At 38.2% G+C, this 22425-nt stretch overlaps 1 protein-coding gene across 2 annotated transcripts; it reads left to right on the top strand.

The window, feature by feature from the left end:
* The first annotated feature begins 1267 nt into the window (after nt 1-1267).
* Nucleotides 1268-11192, top strand: urm1 (ubiquitin related modifier 1). Of its 2 annotated transcripts, XM_079448287.1 has the most exons (6): nt 1270-1341; nt 2054-2328; nt 3355-3425; nt 8340-8421; nt 9639-9687; nt 10072-10653. In XM_079448287.1, exons 2-6 carry the CDS (start codon nt 2207-2209, stop codon nt 10138-10140), a joined length of 393 nt encoding a protein of 130 aa, XP_079304413.1. In that variant the 5' UTR covers nt 1270-1341; nt 2054-2206; the 3' UTR covers nt 10141-10653. The 2 variants fall into 2 exon arrangements, with proteins under 2 accessions (XP_079304414.1, XP_079304413.1); XM_079448288.1 differs by lacking the exon at nt 2054-2328 and having other exon boundaries at nt 1268-1341; nt 10072-11192.
* The last annotated feature ends 11233 nt before the right edge of the window (nt 11193-22425 follow it).

The raw sequence follows: 22425 nt of genomic DNA, 5'->3' as shown, positions 1-22425 counted from the left end.
TTTATATTCTTCTTTTGTTTTTTTCTGAAAGCAAAGTAAAACATTTTAAACAAATGCACCATCGTACCACAGTATGACATTACGTGACTTTAAAATTTGCTATTCAATCTCGTGAAAATGTTTTTGTGTGCCTCTAGGCTATTTGTGAGCAAACTGTTTTTCAAAACAACACGGTTCTGGGATTGCCATTGCTGTTCTGGAAATTCAAGCTCTGCTTCAAAAACTGTATTAGGCCAATGTAGAAACACAGAACCTGTGACGTGCACATTTTTTTCCAGGCGACAGTAGCTTATTTTTTCTTTTTTAAAGCTTATTTATATACAAGCAGATTCACTGTTGACAGTACAGGAACAACCTGTCATGTTCTGAACAGCTAAGTACACGTGAAGAGACTGGATTACATGTCTTGGTTCTTTTACACTTTGTCATCTAAATCTAATGCTTATAGCACATCCACTGCACGCGCACACACAGATCTCACATACACACCACAGAAGACTGTATTTTCTTTACTTTTGAGGACAGATCAGAAACCAAGAAAGCTAAATGTAAATGTTTTCACTCGTTGTTTTCTAAAATGACTATAAACACCCACATTATGTGCATATAGCTGTCGATAGTCCAGATTAACAGTGCTATATACAAGGAACAGTCTTTTTGGAAGTCAGTCCTGAGTGTCCGCTTATGTGACTCTCTGTGGACCCTGGGCCCCTCAGACTTCACATTACCACATGAATGGCCGGCTGCAAAGGGCCAGTTCGGGCTCGGACGCCAACAGAAGGCAGGAGATTAGCAATTCAATCTGCTTCTAGTCGGGACAGACCTGTCACCAGTATGACAGAGGCTGAGGGGGTAGAAGACCGCTGCATCACTCCACAATAACAGCATTGCGCCTTTATGCTTTCATATTGAGACGGAGAAAAATTGTAGATATAGGCTACTGTGAATTATAAAAAATACATAAAAAGAATGCACTATTTTATGCATGAAATAAATTGTAGGCTAAAAAATGACATGTTTATATAAAACTATATGTAATAAATGTAAATCTACTAAAAACATATTGTCTGCTAAAGATATTATTGTTTTGATTATTATTTATATATATTCTTTCATATTTATATGTTTGCAAAGCAAGCTTTCAACATTAGTAGATATGTATTGAAGTACATATTACAGACCCGTAGGCTTTTCTGTGGGTCAAAGCATAGGACCGCCCCCCTCACGAATCTGTCCAATAGGATTATCGGAGGAAAATGCTGTTTCCGGGGAAGATGTTTGATTTTTTTCCGGGTTGTAGACCAATATGGCGGCGCCCTTGGCATTGCATCTGGAGTTCGGGTTTGTGTTTCTTGCTATATTCCCAAACCATTGCTTTTCAATCGCGTTTTTATTATTATAATTATATATGAGAACTCTTCGAACACACACGACTTTTTCGCGGTAATGATGAGATTATACCAGACGAACTAGATGATACTAATTGATACTAGTTGCTCTGTCGTCAGGTGTTTGGCGGTGATAACAGAACCGAAGTTGCTTTAATAAGTCAAATAATTTAATATAAATCAAACGTGTTATTTCTTTGGAGACGCGTGTGCTGTCAGTTATGCGTCTCGTGCATTTAAAGCGAAAGGACGTTCTGTATTTATGTGTACTTTTATCTTGTACTGTTAACACAGATAACTACTTGTAAATAGTATCTGAACGTATGCACGACAATAAACATTTAAAGATCAGTTTAAACCGTAGTATTTGTTGTCAGATGAACGTATTGTATCGCATTGCTCCTATAAATAACCCTAACGCCCAGTTATCATCATCTCGTAAATAAAAATTAAATTTTTGTGTATAAACATGTGATATCAGTCTTAATCTAACTAAAAGTGGTCTAGACAAGCCCATTGCATTGTGGGATACAGCAGTGTTTAATACAGCTGTTAAATAAACTGCACATTTAAGCAAAAGCATTAAGTCGTTGATGTATTTCATGCACACAGAGAAGCCGCACACCGTAACCATGCTGCAGAAATAAATCCCATTTCTCTAATAGTTAGAGAGCAGCAGGGAGATGCATCAGATGGACATAAAGACCGACACAGTAAATCTGGGTCAGAGTTTGTCGGATGCACCAAAATATACCATTTGGCTCTCGGTCAAAGACATCACTGCTTTTTAGTCTCAACGGAGTCCTATGTGACTGTCTATGGACAGAGGTTGTGTGTTTGTGAGACTGGCACACAGGCTGGCTTCTCTCTGTACTGCTAGAGTACAGGCACCGCGCCAAGCCTCAAGATCTGGAGGACAACTGGCCATTCTGCAGGAGATGTGAGAACTCTTTATTGGGCCTGCACCTGCTACATGAGTCCTACTCTGACTTCATGTTCTGATCTAGGTTGTCTTTATCTCTGACGTGCAGCATCTCCCGTTCTTACATAGTTCATAATCGCTGAGTTTGGATTCAACACCAGCGTTTGGGAGAAACCAAAAGTCTCTCTTTTTTAAAAAGAACATGCAGGGATAGTTCACCCAAAAATGACAATTCTGTCATCAGATTGTTCCAAATCTGTATACATTTCTTTTTTCTGCTAAACACGAATGAAGATATTTGGAAGAATGTCAGTAACCAAACAGATCTCATCCCCTATTTACTCCTATAGTATATATGTCTCTACTATGGCAGTAAGTGGGGGATGAGATCTGTTTGGTTACTGATTTTCATATAAATGTCTTCCTTTGTGTTCAGCAGAACAAAGACTATTTATGTTTTGAACAACCTGAGGTTGCGTTTATGATGCCAGAGTGTTCATTTTTGGGTGAACTATCTCTTTAAAGTTGAACTGTATAATATATCTTAATGTTAATGTTTATATAAATATTTGTGCGTACTGTAATGTATTTTTAACTTCACTAAACAGCATCTTGCTGTACTGTTAGCATATTTATATACTGTGTTCCCATTTGCTAGTAGGCAACAGCAACCTAGAAACGTGATAGTTCACCACCCCAAAAATTCTGTCATCATTGACTCACCCGCTTGTCTTTTCAAACCTGTATGACTTTTTTTCTTCTGCAGAACACCCAAAAATATATTTGAAAAAAATATTGCTCACCAAACAGCGGTGTTACCCATTTGCTTTTATTGTATGGATACAAAACCAATGCAAGTCAGTGGGTACCGCTGTTGATTATCAACATTCTTTAAATTCTTTTGTGTTCGGCTTCTGCAAAGGAACGAAAGTCACACAGGTTTGAAATGACAGGAGGGCTAATAAATATAACAGAATTTTCATTCTCTTTAATGATGCTGGCCTTTTATTCTTTGTGCGCATTGTTTTTTATACCTTTTTTTAGAGGAGGAGCTGAACTTCTGTTTGATGGAGTGAAGAATCATCATGTGACACTCCCAGGCCAATCAGATCCATGTGAGTATGGACAAATGTTTATGCTGTGTCAGCTGTGGCAAGCATTACCAACCGTATGCCAATGTGCATACAACTCAGATTACCAGGTCAAATGGATAGAAACCCCTGCACTGTATTGCACCTCTCAAATTGTTCAGCTTTTGCTGAAAATGTCATTCACACGCTTCCAGTACATACATAAAACTTTCTTATGTGTTCGCCTGTTATTAATCTACGCCATTAAAAAATATGTACAGGGATAGTTCACCCAAAAATGAAAGCTCCGTCATCATTTATTCACCCTCATGTCATTTGAAACCAGAATGATTTTTTTCTTCTGTTAAACATGAAAGATATGTTGAAGAATATTGGTTACCGAACATTGTCAGTGCACATTCACTTTTATTGTATAGACACGCAACCAATACAAGTCAATGGGTACCATCATTGTTCGGTTACCAACATTCTTCAAAATATCTTCTTTTGTGTTCTGTGAAAGAGGAAAAGTCCTACAGGTTTGAAATTACAGGAGGGTGAGTAAATGATGACAGAATTTTCTTTCACTTTAAAATATTTATTACTTAATGCTCGAAACATGCCCTTTCTCATTACCATTGCATCACCATTCCCAGGACTGATGACTTAATCAGCTCCAAATTACCTCCACCCTTTCTATCCCAATGCCAGGGAATGGGGTGTGGGATTCACCCATTGGCCATTTGCCCTGCTGGAACCAACATAGGCCTTTTCCCGCTGCCATTTCTAAACAAAAAAAAGGCTACGCAAATCATACCAAAATATGTCCCTCTACCCGATGCCCTTTTATTATTCGCCTCGGCCTGACCTCTCTTAGCCCTGGTTCACACGCTTCCCTGGACACCTTTTCTTCCAGCCAGTGCTGCTTTCAGCCTGACGTTGGGCCAAAGGCAAACCAATGCCGGTCTGCCATCACAAATCCAGTTTTTTTTCCTCCACCCCTCCCTCGGCAACAATGAAGCTGAATCCCTTCTCCATACAACCTACATCCCCCTCAACCACCACCAACATCTGTGAGCCTCCCTGCGCCCAGCCATTCTTCTGCTAACTGCTCCATTATTGGGCCCCTTTCACTTGTAAATGCGGCCAGTGATACTGTTGATGGATCTTTTATGCCTAGTGCTGGGGTCACTGGAAAGGTATGGAGAATGGAGGGCCAGTAAAGGAGGGAGGGACGATTGTTACAAAGCACTAAGTCTTTTTTGTGTGCAGTCATTTTTTGGGATGCTTGACAGTACAAATGCCTCTTTCCTACCTCAGATTCCTACGGCTTCCTGGTGGGACGTCGGGTGAAAGTGGTGCAAGGCTGTGGGGGAGCGCTGGTATTGCCCCCTGTAGTTAAGTAGAAAGTGGGTGACATTCCCATTTTGGATTGGAATGTGAAAGTTATTAGCAGAAAACACATTATGACCCATGTTTACTGGTATGGGGTTTTTCATGGCCGGTGTCCTAAATGGCCTAAATAATGTCTTCATATAGATTCAGGGTAAATCTGGTCACTTTTGAAAGTTTACTTTTGAACGTTAGGAGTTTAAATTTCATATATATAGTCATTAGCCTTCTTTGGGTTATAAAACTCCTGACGACTTTACCTCAACAGATCAAAGACACAATTATACGTTTATAAGCAATTATCAGGATGTGCTGGGTTTTGTTTGCTGTCAAATGACACATGAAGAGTGATTTGATGTTTCACAATCTTTGTTTCACTTGGGGCTCTACAAGGTTTTGAATCACCATCCCAGCTCGATGGTCGGGAATATGTGATGTGTGTGTTTTGGTGACCTCGCTGACCTCCCCAAACCTTGCCAAACAAGAGCCGGGTCAATCTCCACGCCATTGGAGTAACCACGACAACCTTTTCACAAAAGTGGACTGCAGGAGGGAATGTGGCCACTGAGACCTCGCAGGGGCCCAAGGGATGACCTTGAGCACCTCTGAAGCCCACAGTCCATCCCTGTGTTTGTGGGGATGATTCGGGTACGTCACGGATGGCTGGCTTTGATTGCTAAGGCTGACGCCGATGCTCTACAGTAATCCCTCCTAAATTTTCTGTCCATGGGTCCAGACTCCTCTGGGTGATTGATGAGCAGTGCGAACCCCCCGCACTGCTGGACACACACACACACGATTGTCATAGAAACGGCAAACCTCATATCCCGAGCAAGACAAATGCTTTCTTCCCTCCCACCCTCAGATAGTAGAGGTAATGATGATCATCATGCAATATGGAAGGAAACGAGAATGCCAGCCAGCTACTTTGGAAGGCAGACGCCGTCACCCTCCCACGCAGGCTGTATCCCAGCATGCACCTGTCTGCGGTGACGCAAATTCCCCCTCCCAGTCATGTTAGCCCTCCTACTCCGCCTACATTACCGCAACTTCCCCAGTCCTTTTCGTCAAGCTTTCTTCCATTACCCTAACAGAAAATAGGGTGATATAGGCGTGGGGTGTCCAGTCGACCCCTGACTCTTGCCCCTGGCCCACATAAACCTCCCTTTGTACGGAAAACCGAAGCAGCGACTTTCGCAAACAGTTTTTTTCAAGTTCCCCGCAACCAAAGGAATTATGTGGGCCAAGACGATCTGTGTCTGTTTTTCACCCCCTGCTTTCGCTGCTAGTCAATATTCATTGCGTTAGCGTAGCACTAAGGCAAGCATCACTCTTCTTTATAGGTGCAGGATTGTGGGTCCGCCGAGCTGCAAGGTACAACGATCGTTACACAACTGAAGAGGCTGACAGCGATCCAATTAACCTGAAACAGCCTCTGTTGCTCGACCCCTGCCTCTCAGTGAGAAGAACGGCACACGCGCACACGCTTGCACGCATTGGTGCTGACAACTCTAAAAGCTTCAGTTGAGGTGGAAACTCACCCAGTGAACGCATTGTATAGACCTTCGCTTGTGAACCCACATTGGCCTCGTCATTCGTCCTTTTGATCTTGGTCTATATTATACATGCTAGCATAGCAAGTTAGTTACAATCTATGGCTTAGCAAACATTATAGCACTCCCGGCTTCTAGAAATTTCGCAAGACCACATCAACCAGTTAAACGATCTAACACAAAACTCGTATGCTGTAACCCTAATTCGACAGGCGCCCAGTTTCTCGATTTTCAGTATATCTGCTGCTACTGGGCAAACGTTGTGTCATATAATTAATTAATATTCATGATTCAGGCTGATAAGGTTTGTAATGTGTCCTTCCACTTTCAGATCCTTCGTACCCCCAGCTATAATGCATTTCAAATGGTGACAAGAAGTCTGCCGGACATCATGTCTCCTCAAACCCATCAAGGGTTTCCCAGCCCCCCACACGCTCTCTGGTTCCCCAATGTTAGTCACCATCGCCCACCTGAGACCTTCTATGTCCCTCCCTCCATTTGCTCAGATTATGATGGGTGCTTAAAACAAATACAGCCACACAAAGAACACAAACCTCATTTAGCATTAAAAACTAAAACATTTTGTTAATACAAATCTCTATTAACCTCGTATGGGATTTACAGATATACATTAAGCTGACACTTATTAAAAACTACACCTATGCACACATGGCCAGCTATTCTGTAATGCCCCTTCAGATGTTATAGTTCAATGTTAAATGAACGAAACAAAGTTTATCTTGTTTATTAATTATTTATTAGATGTTGAGCTGTTGTGAATGTCATTTTAAACCCTTAACTATAATTACTGTATATTTCAATCAAATTCTAGATAACGGCAATTCACACGTTTTGCCACATTTATTAATTAGTGGGTGATCGATCTCACTTCTTTTCCTTGTTATCTGGTTCATTTCTGAGTCTGGCACAGGATTGTATTCCAGAACCGTAACCACTAGCAGTATGATCGTTTCTGTTTGAGCAGGTGAGCCTACACGATTGTTTTGATCAGATGGGAATGCGGAAGCTCTTCCCATGCGTTGCAAAGCTCAGTCTGTTAAACATTTCCACCGAGTCTGATAGTTTTCCATACGGACAATTGATCAATCTTCAAGAATTCAAAATATGGAAATCTGCACATGCACACCCAGATTTATTGGAAAAATATCAACCGCGGCAAACTCGCAAACAAATTCCATCTTCTCCCCACCTCAAACAATAAGCTGTTTCTCTCTCTCATCTCTCTCTCGTTGCTTATTTCTGTCTCTTTCTCACTATGTCTCAGTGTTTGACTCCACCACCCCTACGAGACGACAGCTGGTATGTTCCAGACATGGACGCTTGATGATACAATGTTGATGTTGAACTAGAGACATTCAGATTCTCCGCCATGTTGGGCTGTGCTCGCACAGACAAACGCACATCATTGTACATCACACGCTTCATTTAGGAGAGAACACGCATGTTAATATCTACATTTGATCTGTTCTTATGTGGAATAATGACGAATAGCTGTTACTGAAACATCCATATGATTTGAGTAACAATACCACATTACTAAAACGTAAAGCATTGGAGATGTTTATATGTTTTGGTTTTCCGTACGATTGCCAAGGTCAGTTTTCCATCACATATCCCGGGGGGGTGGGGTTGCAGACACCCTAGATTTCATTTGAATTTCAGCATGAGTGTCTTGGCTTTATATCCATCAATCATCCTCACCGTCCCCCTTTAATAGATATCTATGCGGTTCTTTGATATCCTAAAGCCTAACTATTGCAGTCACATTCACCTTGGTCGCTGTTTCGTGCAGCTACACGTCTCTGTTTACGAATCTAAATATGCAGAATTTTCAGTGGTGGGCTTTGAATTGATGGTGGGTACATCTATTCTTGATATTCCTCTTATTAACCCCCCCATCTTTCATTGGAGGCTCTGTCGCGTCACATCGACCGTGGGGCTGTCTCGCTGCACTCTGACCTGTAACCTTTGACCCTCTGCGCTACTCTTACAGGGGACATGAAGCAGCTGCTGGGTTGGATTCGAGGGAACATCCTGAAGGAGCGCCCGGAGCTCTTTATACAGGGCAATACTGTGTAAGTACACACTCACAGACAGCCAGTAAATACGCTACCAGCGCATGACGACAAACATACACACGCGCCGTAGACGTACACTAAATGCAAATAAATGCAGCTTCGTTGTAGATTCACCGTTAGATCCAGGATGTGGAATATCACAGCATTGCCTTGTGCAACATTTAGGTTTTGTCCTGTGTAATTTTCATCAAGATTAAATACTTGCGGTTTATTAAATGTGTGATTTATCATGCCCTGGTTTAAGAAATGTGTGTTTTGTGCTCCGTAGGTTTAGTTATATTAATAGCAACATTTATCAAACTTGTAATTTTTAATTTGATAAGTGGTTTAATTAGAGACAATCGTAGGTGCCTCTGATTTCTGCTTTATGCTCAACCCAACCTAACTGTCACTGGGGCTGAAGAAAATCCAACCACACTATTGTACTATTTAGCCATGAGGGATCAACTATTCATATACTTTAGCATTTTGTAATTCAAATTCAGTCAAAGTTAAAACATTAATAATAATATATTCATTATGATTATTCTAAAATATTCCTCAAATTAGACAGATATTTATAGTTGAACACACAAGTATGAGTTATCGTGGTGTTGTTTGATAAGAAATTTAAAATTTTGGGGCTTATCCCTGTGAAAGAATGTTCTGTGCGTATTCTTCATGTTTTAGTTGCACGTTTGAAGGCATGGGCTGGTTATCGGTTTCAAGGTATACCGAGATTCAAAGTTTCAAAACCACTAACATTTTCTGTGGTATGGGCTCTGTTAACACTAAATTAATTAAATCGTGTAATTCACTGTTTGATATTTACGTTTAATATATATTGCAAAAATTGGCCAACGTTTTTGTTTTGAAAGAATATTGTATTTTAATGGTTTCTTTTTACCTGAAAGACATATTGCTTAAAAATCAAATGTATTGTCTCCAGTTGAAAAGTTGTTGTTTGTATATGCAGACAATAGAAAATAACAAATATAAGTGCAATACCGTTCAGTTTTTTCTGCCCGAGGTTATCATACCATCAAACCAGTCCATGCCTAAGTTCCTTTTTTTATGAGAGTGGCTCATTCATGTAATGAACTGCAGATGTAAGGCTCTTCGAGAAAACCGCAACACTGGCAATTTTCATTGTGTATAAACAGGTTGCATTATATTATCAGAGTGCTGCTTTACTGTCGTGATCTTACATGAGCATCTTTTTTTTCTACACACAGTAGACCTGGTATTCTTGTATTGATTAACGACGCGGACTGGGAGCTGATGGTAAGTGTGTATGTGTGTATGTGTGTTTGTGCACATAACATAAACAGTGTATAGTGTCAACCCACCATTTATTTAATGTGCATAAAGGTTCTGTCGGGTTGTTGTTTCAGGAAAACGTGTAATGGCATCAATTCGTAATTTAAAGAAACACAATCAATGGAAAAAAGTCAATGTCTCCACAACTGTCAATGACACCGAAAACCTGCAAATCAAGTGTTGATTTAAAGTCGAGTGTCTTTTCAAATCAGCCTCTGTGTGTGCTTTCTACAATTAAAAAGTGAAATCTATACTCTTCTTTAGGTGCATATTAAAATTTTCAGCTTGGAAATGTATAAAAGCCATCGTCCATGAACAAGTGTGTGTGTTCATCTATGCTCCTTTCAGGGAGAACTGGAGTATCAGCTTCAGGACCAGGATAATGTTGTCTTCATCTCCACGCTTCATGGAGGTTAGCTGACTCCTAAAGATGCACGACACCCGTACAGGAGCCTTGCCACTCTCTAAAGGTCAAAATTGAAATGGCCTGTCAACAATGCCATCATTTGCTGATTTCAATCCTAACCCTGGACTTTAGACCGACCCAATGAACAGACGCTTATTTCGTTTTTTTGGTTCAATGAAACGTAACATCAGACTGCGGACTCTTCGTTGGTCCTTGTACCGTTCAGAAGGGTGGCGGGGTTAGGATGGGAGCACGGGCTAATTAAGAAGGTCATTCTGTCTAGCCAGTGTCCAGATGGATTCTCTTGAGAAATGATAAACCGGTTACCCCAAGTCAAATGGCTCCGATAAAATGTTCCTCCAGTTTTCACTTCATACCCATCAATTCAGGTTTTTGTTGCATATTTTATGCAGACGTTTTTTTATTTGCAATAAATAAATATGAAATGTAAACACATTGTGTTGACAAAAATATTTTAAAGATAAAATGCATTGGTACAAAATAAAAATGTTTTGTAAACGAATTAATATTTTTGTACAATTTAGCTTGCAGTAATGGGTTGTCACAAATGCAGCATGTATTTTGATATTTGGTTTATATCCATTTAAATAAGGTATATTTGTGTGGTAATTTCTTGCAGTTTCCACAAGTCTACACGTAAAAAGCCTGCTGAAAACCAGAATATTCGGTTTCTGAAATTAACTTCTATAAATGTTTAAATTGTGTGGTCAGTTTAGCATCATGTCTTTAAGAAACAATGTCACTTCTATAGAGTTAAATGCAGTAATGCCTCTTATGTTGAACAGTGATTCGGTTCTACTTCCGTGTCCCAGGGTTCAACTATAGAATATTCATTAGAATAAACTGTAGCATGTCTGCGGGAGGTCGAGCACAAATCTCTCCTGCCTCCAACGGAAACCCGTATGATAATAGTAACCCTAATACACATGCTAATGATCTCAAGGGGAAAACGTGATGTCAGGAGTGGTGTGTGTGTGTGTGTGTGGCACGAACTGGCCTTTTGTATGTGTTTTTGGGGTAAACATGGTTCTCCTGAAGTGTGACTGATCTAATTATTTCAAGCACGTTCTGTTTCGTTTATAGTTGTTTCTCTATTCAAACACTTTATAGTAACTATGTTTGGGCATACATTTACGAAATGCTTGTATTTGTACAGTTAGTTGCGTGGATTGTTTTTATAATTTACGCATGTTTATTCATACAATTCTTTAGATAAATTTCTTGTAGCCAGGCCCCATAGGCTATATGTGAAGGGAACCTTACAGAGTCACGGGATTCTTATATATATATATATATATATATATATATATATATATATATATATATATACTATGAACTATTTCTGAATGGAAGCGTAGATTTTTTTAAATATACAGGCCACAAAATGACTTTTAATATTAAGTATAATTTTCTTGCAAATTTTTGTACAGATTGTTTTAATCTTATTATTACAATATGATAATAACTCGCATGGTTTGCGTTCGTTTAATCTACATTTAGATCTTTAAATCTAGATCTTTATTTATCCTGTCATCCATACCCCATCATATTGTAATAATAAAATGAATATACCCTAAAAAGCAGGTAATGGCATTTACCAATGAAATCTCACATCAGACACGATTTCTATAGGCCTAGCATGGAATTTACAAAAAAACTCGCTTAGCCTAAACGTGATTAAATCCAACGCTATTAATACAAAACTGCCTTTGTAAAGTGCATTTTCAATAAATTCAATGGTTTTGAATAGTAAAAAGGGTTTTTACTATAAATAAAATTGCTGGAAAATCTTCTCTTATGGCTTTATAATGTTAGACTGGGCAAATTTATGAAAATATTAGAAATGGTAATTTCTTGTTACTCATTCAGAATCGTAAGAATTTCTATCACATTGTTTTATATTCTATATTCTTTACGCAATGTATTGTTTCAATACACCAAAATTACGCTTTTACGTTATGATTACGTAACATAGTAGGATTACTGAAACAACAAGCTCGAACTCGAAGACGCAACAAAAAAAGCTTATGCTATGGATAAATGCTAAAAAAAACTAATTTCTGAAGTCTATGGCCAAGCGGGATTATGAGGGTTCGAGTGGATTTGGGACATTAAACGGTTTCTATTTTGTTTATGAAATGTTGTGCATCCACTAGAACTCGTTTGGTCTTCTGTGGATACAAAGTATTGACAGAAGTGTGTTGAATTTTGTTTTATATTTTAATTATTGTCAAGCTTCTATCTTTTAGCCTTGGTTAGCCTGTAGGTCAATACAAACAGTGACATTCTTGAATTTTACTTTGCATGCAGATTATGAATTTGATTCTTTGATTTTTGTGACGTAATTTTACACTAAATCCGTCAAGGGCCGCTCATTTGAAAACCGCTCGAGGCCTAATAGTATTTTACTTACATTTCGTAGATGTGCATTTAAATGTTATTTTTTATTTGTTTATTATGACCTTACCAGTCTGTGTCAACAATCCGCGCTGCAGCTGACATTTTCCAATGGATCAGATCATCCGTATTCAAAGATTTATTGAGATCCCAATTAATTTAATCTCAACGTCAGCATCGTAAATGACGCGTTATTATAGTTTCAAATCCTATTTTATATGATTTATTTATGTATTTCAGCCCCACGTGTGCAGGTGCAGATGTTTGGTAGGCTAAGTGCACCAAACAAAATTCCCTCCAAAATTTTGGTTCTCTCCACAATTTCGTCTCGTGCTTTTCGCTGTCAAAAACGTCACTGAAACTACTTTGTAGTGTAATTAGCAATTTATTGATTCAGCAAGAGGAACGTAGTCACCAATACAATCAATCGACTATCTGAAATAGAATATCAAACCAAGGCAAAACAACTACATTTAGCCCACCGACATGATCCACTGTTGTTGCATTTGGCAAAATCCACGATCATCAATTAAATACCTTTGAATGTTTTATTGGTTTCGGTCTTTATGAAACAGACGGATGCCAACACATGCACTTTTTTCTTTTTGCCTGCAGTATACAGGCCTACACTGGGCGTTGAGACGCGCACAGCCCAATCCTCAAATGTGCAATAAAGGCAGTGACTCGACCGAAAACATTTTCTGCAGTGATGCAAGTCATAAATCAGGCTGATAAAATGTATGTAATAATTGGGCTTTTAGTTCAATCACTTTCATGTAGTAGTAAAGTCTTTCACCAGCTTCGGGCAAAAGATGGCAGTCTCACCGAATGAAAAACTCAAGCATGCTCCAAGCATTTTCCCACCGTGCTTTTATAATCGGCGTGACTTTATCACAGTTTCCTATTGAAAGCATAAATACTAAAAGCACAACATATTGCATTAGGTTCTGCGGTCAAGCAGTCAACAAAAGTCGTTTGGGAAATGCAACTACTATTTAAATTGTCACTCAGCCACGTTTTTAAATAAAGCTATAAAAACACAACCATATTTCCCAAACGAATATTACTAAAGATGCAACTAGCAACAAGTAAACAGTTGTTTTATTTCATTGAATTTTATTCCATTTTAAACGTGTATCGTTTATAAGCCAATGAGCTATCCGTGAAACAACCATATCATATCAAATACATTTTACCTTCAGTGAAAATAAATATTTAGCATGCAATGCTTTAGTGAAGAAGGTGAATCTCCAGCAACAGATGTCCATGCACAATTCTCGGATTTGAATTACATTTGACAAGAATTGCGTTTGGACAATCAATCTCTGGGACTCCTTAAAAACGACAAAGCACGATTTAACACAAAAAAGTGAAATCACACAGAATGCGCTTTAAAATGTATTGCACGTATAAAGCAAAAGTAGCTACTAACTTATGCGGTTCTAATCTGTCTTTGTGGCTACTGGGGCCTAGCAGATAATGACATTTTGTTTTACAACGTCTGTTTTTGATTCTCATTTTCCTCCCTCTCCTTCTCAATCCGTGTCTCTTGCATTCAATTGTAAAGTTTTGTCTTCGCGTGTTATATTTAAATTGACGTTGGTTTGCTGATCTATGACGTGCATTTTACATTAGGATTAAAATGTTCGCATTTTCTTGAAAAGTTGCAATGTTTCTCCCGCCTCAAAAATACAAGAAGGCTATAAAGAAAACGAAATTCTTTCAACAGTTTGAGTTTACAATTAAAATCTTAAGCAAATCTAACATTCTCCATCCTAGCCATATAGAATAAGGTTAAAAGTTTGATGCAATTTCAACGCGCCTAAAAAGAAACCACACCAGAAAAAAATGCAAAACCACAGCTCACCACATCAGAACATGAAATACTTTTGAAAAGAAAACAAATCTGAGCAATTTTCTTTAAAGTCCTGAGTGTAAGAGATGCCAGCTCTTCGCCATTTCTGCACCTGTAAGGGCGCGCATCCTTGTAGTTCCACCTCTCGTCATCAGTCGAAGGGATTTCATCTTCTGATATAAAGGGAGAAAAACTACAAAAAGCCGTTTCCAGGAGACCCATTCGACACTTTTGTTGCCAATAGTACGATGTTAGAGGAAAAGCCTTTTCTTACAACGGCACGGTGATGAAAACGAACGCAAGACTCCGTTCTGTGCGTGTGTTCGGGCGAGCGCTGTATCCTCACTAATGCAAGCGGAGAAAATGGTCAAACGCAAGAAGGAGGGATGCTTGAATAACCAGCACGCCCTCAGTAATGCCTTGGTGGGACGGCCCTTATGGCATGGCACGAACTATCACGTTCCTATGAAGCCTTTTCTCAGGCTTCCGTAACAATACCGGTGTTGCCACGACGAACGGCGAGAGGGAGTGGGGATGATCTTCGCTTGGTACTGAATTTGAATAACACCATGGGGTGATAAATGTCCATTGTGCTGGAGAAGTAATGAATCTCCACTGTCTTCTATTGCGCGCAAGCCAGCAGCTGCGAGCGACGAACCAGCAGCCTCTTAAAGACACAACAGCCCTATTTTCTCCTCAAAAGGGATCACAATTCATACACTGTTTATTCTGTCTACACACGCCGCGTGACGTTTGTTTTCTGGACACCTTTTCTTGGGTGAGGAAAGCTAGTACGAGGCTGTAACCAGGCACTTGCGTAAAATATCCATTCGATCCTTTTAAGACTATAATAAAAAAATTAAACGTTTTTAGAGTTCTTTCTCGTCATTATATATTTTTTGTCACTACTTTTATTTGACAGTATTATACAATGCACGTATATGTTAATGTATTATAGGATATGGATAAAACAATCTATTTTAGTTAGCTTTTGCAATACATATCATTTCTTTATATTATTTACTTATATTATATGTTTACTTGAAAGGTGGTATCACTCCATATATATGGATATACGTTTTTGTAAGAAATAAAATTCTAGCTTGTTTTTGTGAAGAATATCCTCCAGGATTGTCACAAAATTTTCTTTAATGAAATTACGCAGGCTACTTTTTACTACAAAGGTTCTTATAAACGACCCGCAAGGTGTCTGAGTGATGCTTGACTAAACACCGTCACCCGAAACGTTTTTATATCCGTGCTAGACCTATTTTTATATATATTATCAAGAGAGATCATTTCACCTCAGCCCGTGTTGTGTCGTTCTGATAAGCAGGTGTTCCTGGAGTGATATTTACAATACAAATATTGAAATATGTACTCCCGTAGATCTACAACCTACAAGAATAGCTGAGAAAAATATTTAGTAAACACGTCCAAACCCCTAGCATCTAATATTAGCCGTATTGTATCTCCCACTTCGGCGCGCATCCCATCAGCGTCACGAGGTCGAACTGAAGGATGAAGGATCCCCTAGCTTTCCCTTTTCTCCTAATAAATCATTGACTAAATCCCGCCTCCTGGGCACTGCTCCTCCCTCTTAAAGTGCAACTATTTTCTGTCTGAAGTAAGCGAGTTAACCTCCTCTTCAGTTCCGCGGGGTGTCTCGCCAGCGCGCAATCCGTTGCTCATTTGGCGCAAAAGACTATTTCCCGCTGCCGCCTTTTCACGAGCGTCAATCCAAGGGGGTTAACCGGTACCCATAATAATAATCATTTATGATGGCAGCGTTAAAGGAACCCTGCACACCACATTTAGACATCATTTATGTCATATCTGTTTTTTGTATTTTAAAGAGCCAGGGAAACTCTATTTAGCAGAATGTTCCTGAAACAGATCTGTGTCTATTGAAATATGCGTCATGCTCCGTTTTAGTGTATTTGCATTGAATATGTCGTAGTTGATTCATTCATTGAGGAATCTAATATATATGGTGTGTGTGCTTCTGTATTCGTGTATCGTTTTCTAGAATACAAAACGGAAACTTAGAAATCTAGAAACTTTTGATGAGAGAAAATGTTTGCGTTTTTCCAAATGTTTTAACGAAGCATTTCTCTTGGTGATTTGCGTATGTTCTCCATCTTTGAAATCTCTTTATTTAGCGCATGCATGCCAATTTTCAGTGACATCATCTTCCAAAAAGTGACATGTTTTTTGGTTAAAACCCCAAAAGGTTATTATGAACAAGCGATTTTTTTAATCATTGATTTGAATTGAATTTTGGCATTTGTTTGATATGAAAAATCTCCACAAATATTGAAACAAAAATAAGTCAATAATTCATCCTGGTAAGTTGCCATTGTGTCAGTAATTAAGTTATAAAACAATTCTAAAATACTTTAAGGCACCAAGCTTGACACTTCAGAAATTGCATACCAACAAATGAAAAAAAAACGAACCCTCTCTCTTCTCTCAACAGGTATTGGTCTGGCTTTTGTTGAAACTCTGTATTAGCAACTATTGTACTATTACTCTTTTATTACATATCGCTTATTGCTCCCTGAACTCTTTGTAAGTCGTTGGATAAAAGCGTCTGCTAAATGACTAAATGTAAATGTAAGTAATGGTAAACTCTTTAATGTAGAAAACTAAAATAAAAACAATAAGCTATACAAATATGCAAAAGATGCTGAATAACATGAATGACCAACCTGTTGCTTTTAAAGATCTAAATGTAAGAATATGTGAAGGAATGTTCAAAGTTGTTATCCACCTTGTCGTACACTGCAAATGTGAAACTAAGATACAACAAACTTCTAGCAGGGTGTAAAATACACAAAACTCAAGTTGCCCAGTGGGCCAGCAGAGCAGGATATTGTCAAGTCATGCACATCAGGACAGTGGGAAACATTGATTTGTTTTGGCACTGTGCTTTCCCTATTCAAAGATAAATGTTTAACCCAGTAGCTGAAAGGAGCAGTGGGGGAGAGGAGCCCAAATCCACGGGGTAGGCAATGAAACTGCCCCTCTGAGGAAAGGAGGAGGGAGGTAGAACAATGGACCAGGGAGAAATCTAAAAGTAAACCTCACCAGATGAAGGCATCTCGAACCCGCTGTATACTTTAAGCAGGATAGGGTGGATCAGTGCACCTCTGACCATCTGTGAAGATGCTTACGGGGATTATTAGCTATCAAAGGTTTTAAACGTTTGTTTATGCATCATGACCAGCTGTATATTATCATAATGAAACACTGTTGTCTTACAGATTTATTTGCGATCAATTTGTGTTTGTCACATATTGACATTATTTACCCTTTGAAGACCTGCCATAATTCAGTCAGCAGGAACATCCAGAAGGGTTTCATAATACGGCATAATTCAAATCCGATCATCTGTATCTTGTTTGTTTTCTCAACATTAGTTCTGTGATGGAAATGACTATGATTGACTTTGTGTATCTGCATGCTTGCACGCTTTATCTGGGTGACTGTAATCTGTGTTGTCAGATTTAAATGATGTGTGTCTAAAATGACTCAATCTTGTTTTCAACAAAACAATATTCTTCGATTCTCACAGTTTATATTTCACTGCTCGCCATTGGCTTTATTCCGTCAGAATTATAGATTTTCTACACATAAGCGCAATCTGTAAATAGTATGGAGTATCTGCCCGAGCTGGATGTATTATAGAACAAAATATTACAAACAACAGCCCCAGGATATATCCTTGGCCATCTTTATGACATCAATTCCACAATGTATTTGCAGTTTTAATGAAAAGCTTTATTCTTGTATGCTTTAATATCAGATTTTAAGGACGGAGTAGCGTTTCATTTATTGTTGCTCATTTTTAGCTCCGAATTTGGTATTGTGTTATTCATTTTATTTTGCTTGTTAAGGCAAGTATCACTGTAACACTGTTCTCATACAGCTTTAAAAGTTTGACGTTAAACTTATTATAATAAGCTGGCAGAGAGACAATATGATTCGATTTGTAAATGTTTAATATATTTCAATCCTCCATATGGGGGACATATTAAAGTGTTGAATGTTTAATGACATCATTAAAGATGTGGCACTGGATGTGCTCTTGTGTCCTGGACCCTACTTGTTAACTTCCGGTGTCCCATAGTTGGTTGGCAAAATAGTGATTGGAGGGGAGAGGATGTTTTACACAGTCTTTTGCACTCTCACTTTCTCCTCGACCCTGTAGGCTTCTCTCCGTACCCCCACCCCGCTGGAGGAACACACAAATTCTTTCTCTTGGCTGGCTGGTTGCCAAGCAACACGGACAGTAAGAGAAGCAGTGGTGACTTAGGTTAAAGAGACTATAGGGAAATTCATTGGCTGCTGTAGGCTTCACAGAGCCACGGGGCCTTAAGTACACACATCCACTTCAAGAGTACTCTTAACAAAGCTGCAACACATTACACTGAAACAACAAGAGACGCTGAGGCTTTTGAATTGTATACTGATTAGTTTGCAAGTTAAGAGGAGATCATTCATACAAAGCCCATTCACAAAGTCAAGAAATTATACGGCAAGTAGAACTCCAAAAGAAAAGTTCTTGCTGAAGTACTTTTATTTTGAAATGGCACCTTTTGGACAGTTTATTTTGAGAGAGTTGGCTGCAACTCTTAAGAGGACTTGAATGGGTCATGATACAATTTAAGAGAGCTTTGACTCTTTTTAAAGTTTTTTTAAGTATTTTCAACTTGAAAAGTTTATTTGACATAATTACAAAATTGTCAAAACACATTTTTTCAAGTAATCTGGACCTAAGACAAAAACCTAGACAAAGTTTAGTTGAAATACCGTGAACTTACTTTTCCAAGTTATCTCTCCTCCAGTTTAAGTTCATTCAACTTAACGTATAGCTTTACTAGCAAACTAACTAGCAAATTTAGCTAAATTAATAAAAATACACTTTTCCAATTGAAAATTTCCCTTAAAATAAAATATAAAAGACAAAAATCATCTGACATTTTGTTACATAACAAAACAAACAAGCAGAAATTTATTTGTGCTCAATAAAATGACATTGATTGTCACAATTGACATTGTGTAAAAGTGGATTAAAAATGTAACTGTAAATAACACAAACATTTTATCCAAAGTGACAGTGCATTAAGTCTATACGTGTCTTATCAGTATATGTGTTCCCGGGGATCGAACCCACAACCTACCAATTGAGCGACATCAACGCATTAACAAATTTAATTTCTTTCAGAAGACATCCACCTATCTGTTCAGCAGCATCTAATATTTTAGTGTAGGCCTACTTTTGGAAGGCAGTTATCAGCTCCAATGTGCGTTAACAGATTCTGTGTGACATTAAAAGAGTTCCCAGCATAGTTTATGGTAAGTGCATCAAGCTATCCCATCAAGCTGACAAATACATTTGGTCCATTCAGACTTCTTACAGCATGAGGCATATCCCTGCAGTAACAAGAAATCGGTCCATCCTTGATAAACTTTTCTTCAGAATCTGTGTGCCGTAAAAGAAAAACAAACTTATATGGGACTATTTAAAGTCCTCAGGTGTTCTTGCTTTCAGCATTTGGGAAATTGCACCAGTGTCTGCACATATGTTTTCCACAAACGTCAGGTAAACATTATGCATAATTCTGTAGAATAAGTTGAATTTTAAAGAATAAAGTGTACCAACCCTCATGTCATTCCAAACGTTCTCCCACTATAGTATTATTATTATGTGTTTTAATGTATAACTATTTCAAAAAATTAGAGAACATTATTAATTAAAATCGCAGAAAAAACTTGAATTATAAGAGTGTGTAAAACAAATGTGTGTACAATGGTGTAATCTAGAATTCCAGTCTTCTGATGGAAGAACAGCTATAGATTTACAGAGGCAATTCGTGTCATCCTGCTTTACAGGCCAAAGGGGAACATATGACCTGGCAATGGCTGGACTGCCGGTCAATTTATCCATTCTGACTATCAATACATTTCCAATAGCTTTCAATCTCTTAGATGTATTTGTCTCTCTACATTACCCACAACAAAGACAGAACAATGTAAGAATTGTACAGTCCAAAGAACCCACTTTGAAAGTGAAGGCAATGGGCATGTTTAAAATAATACTGTTATTTATGCTGTGAATAACTTGCGTCCTGTCCACAGTATGTCTGCATTAAAAATTGAACAACTACATTTTCCGAAATGCAGCAATATAGCAGTATATAACTAGAACACTGCGGTATCCCATGATTCAATTCACTTGACTTGGTCTTTTATTTTAAGAGTGATAACTGTATTAGAGAGTTGCATATCAGTGGCTGAACCAAAACCAAACTTAAGGAGGCCATCACAACCATATAAAACTCTTATAAAAACAGTTTTTTCATTAGAAACCTTTAACATTCTGTTTCACAAAAGGTTCTTTACACTATACAAAGCGAAGAAAGAAATGGTTCTTCTAACAACCTTTGAGTAAAATGTAGAAGGTAGAAGGCGCCTAAAATGTTCTTTACAGCGATGCTACAGAAAAAAAAATCTGTTCCACAAAGAACCATTTAGTCAAATGTTCTTTAAAAAACATCTCTTTCTTACCTTTTTATAATCTGAAGAACCTTTTTGGCCACAAACAACCATGGAAGCATTTAGACACAAAAGGTTCTTCTGTGGCATCGAAGAACCTTTTGAAGCACCTCTTTTAAGAGTGTCCTTTTTTGCTGAGTATAGTAGGGTGTCACAATACACCGGTTTTGACAAAAACTGTGATAAACACCAGTAACGTTTGAAACAGTGGTAACACTTAGTAATATGATCAGTAATTCAGCGCCAATAACTGCACTCTTTGAAAATAAAGACGCTTTAAAAGTTCATGTAGCGATGTCATAAAAGAACCAATTTTGGTTCCACAAAGAACCATTCACTCAAAGTTTATAAGAACCATCTTCTGAAGAACCTTTTTAACACCACAATGAAAAATTTCTTCGGATGTTTAAGGTTCTTTATGAAAGCATTTAGACAAAAAAGGTTCTTCTATGGCATCGTGAAGCACCTTTATTTTTAAGAGTGGTTGAAACTTTAAACATTTTGCAACAAATTCTCTCTCCATATGTACTTGGAGTTTAAATATAATTAATTTACCAAAAGACAGAAAATAATTTTAAAATTAATTTGAGTGATAACATGATTTTAATTACTGAAAAAATATCAATATTGTTACGGTGATTTTTATCACCATGGTGAAAATGATATTATGACAGCCCACACTATACATACACTTTATTACATTATACACTATCCTACAGCATATGCAGAAATCTGATGAAAATACGTAACGCTGATGTCCTTCTGAAACCTTGTATCTCTATATTTCATGATTTTTTTATATATCCACACATTGATAGAATACAAAAAATATTAAAAAATAACAAAAACTGTCAATTATATATGTTTTTGGAACAACCTCCTACATCAGTTATTGATGCACATTTTAATAGAAACAAATACATATTTAACTTAACTGCATATATGAACTATCAATTCCACTATTTTTATCTACATATATTGCAATAAATCAGATTTAGTACGTGAGTAGTCTTCATTCCAAGAATAGTCATTGTCTTTTCCTGAACTAAACCTCCCAAAACAGGTTCAGTAAAGCTTCAAAAAACTGTCCAAAAGATCATTCATCTCGTGTTGGGCTGTCATGTCATGACTGCTGAGTAAGTTTGCACGATTGAGCTGACCGTGGGACTGCCGCTGACAGTTATTGAGCTGATGAGCCATGAGACGTCTGTATGGGAACATGGTTATTGATTATTGCCACGCTGGATGAAGTTCGAGGCTTTCCCAGAGTGTTGCAGCTGCCCTTTGAGGGATTTTAACTGACCCAGTAAAGAGTCTGCGGAGGTGCTGAGACCAATGGCCGTGCCGGCCCCCATTCACTTTGCATGCCACATGGCTTCATATATCCATAAGCTTATGGCAGACCCCCCACTAGGCATAGAATAAAGTGGCTTAATCGAAGTTGACAGGGGGGAAATGGCCC

Source organism: Barbatula barbatula (assembly GCF_947034865.1).
Source record: "Barbatula barbatula genome assembly, chromosome: 24".
Lineage (NCBI taxonomy): Eukaryota > Metazoa > Chordata > Actinopteri > Cypriniformes > Nemacheilidae > Barbatula > Barbatula barbatula.
Note: the sequence above shows the minus strand (reverse complement) of the source record. Positions and strands in the feature narration are given on the sequence as shown.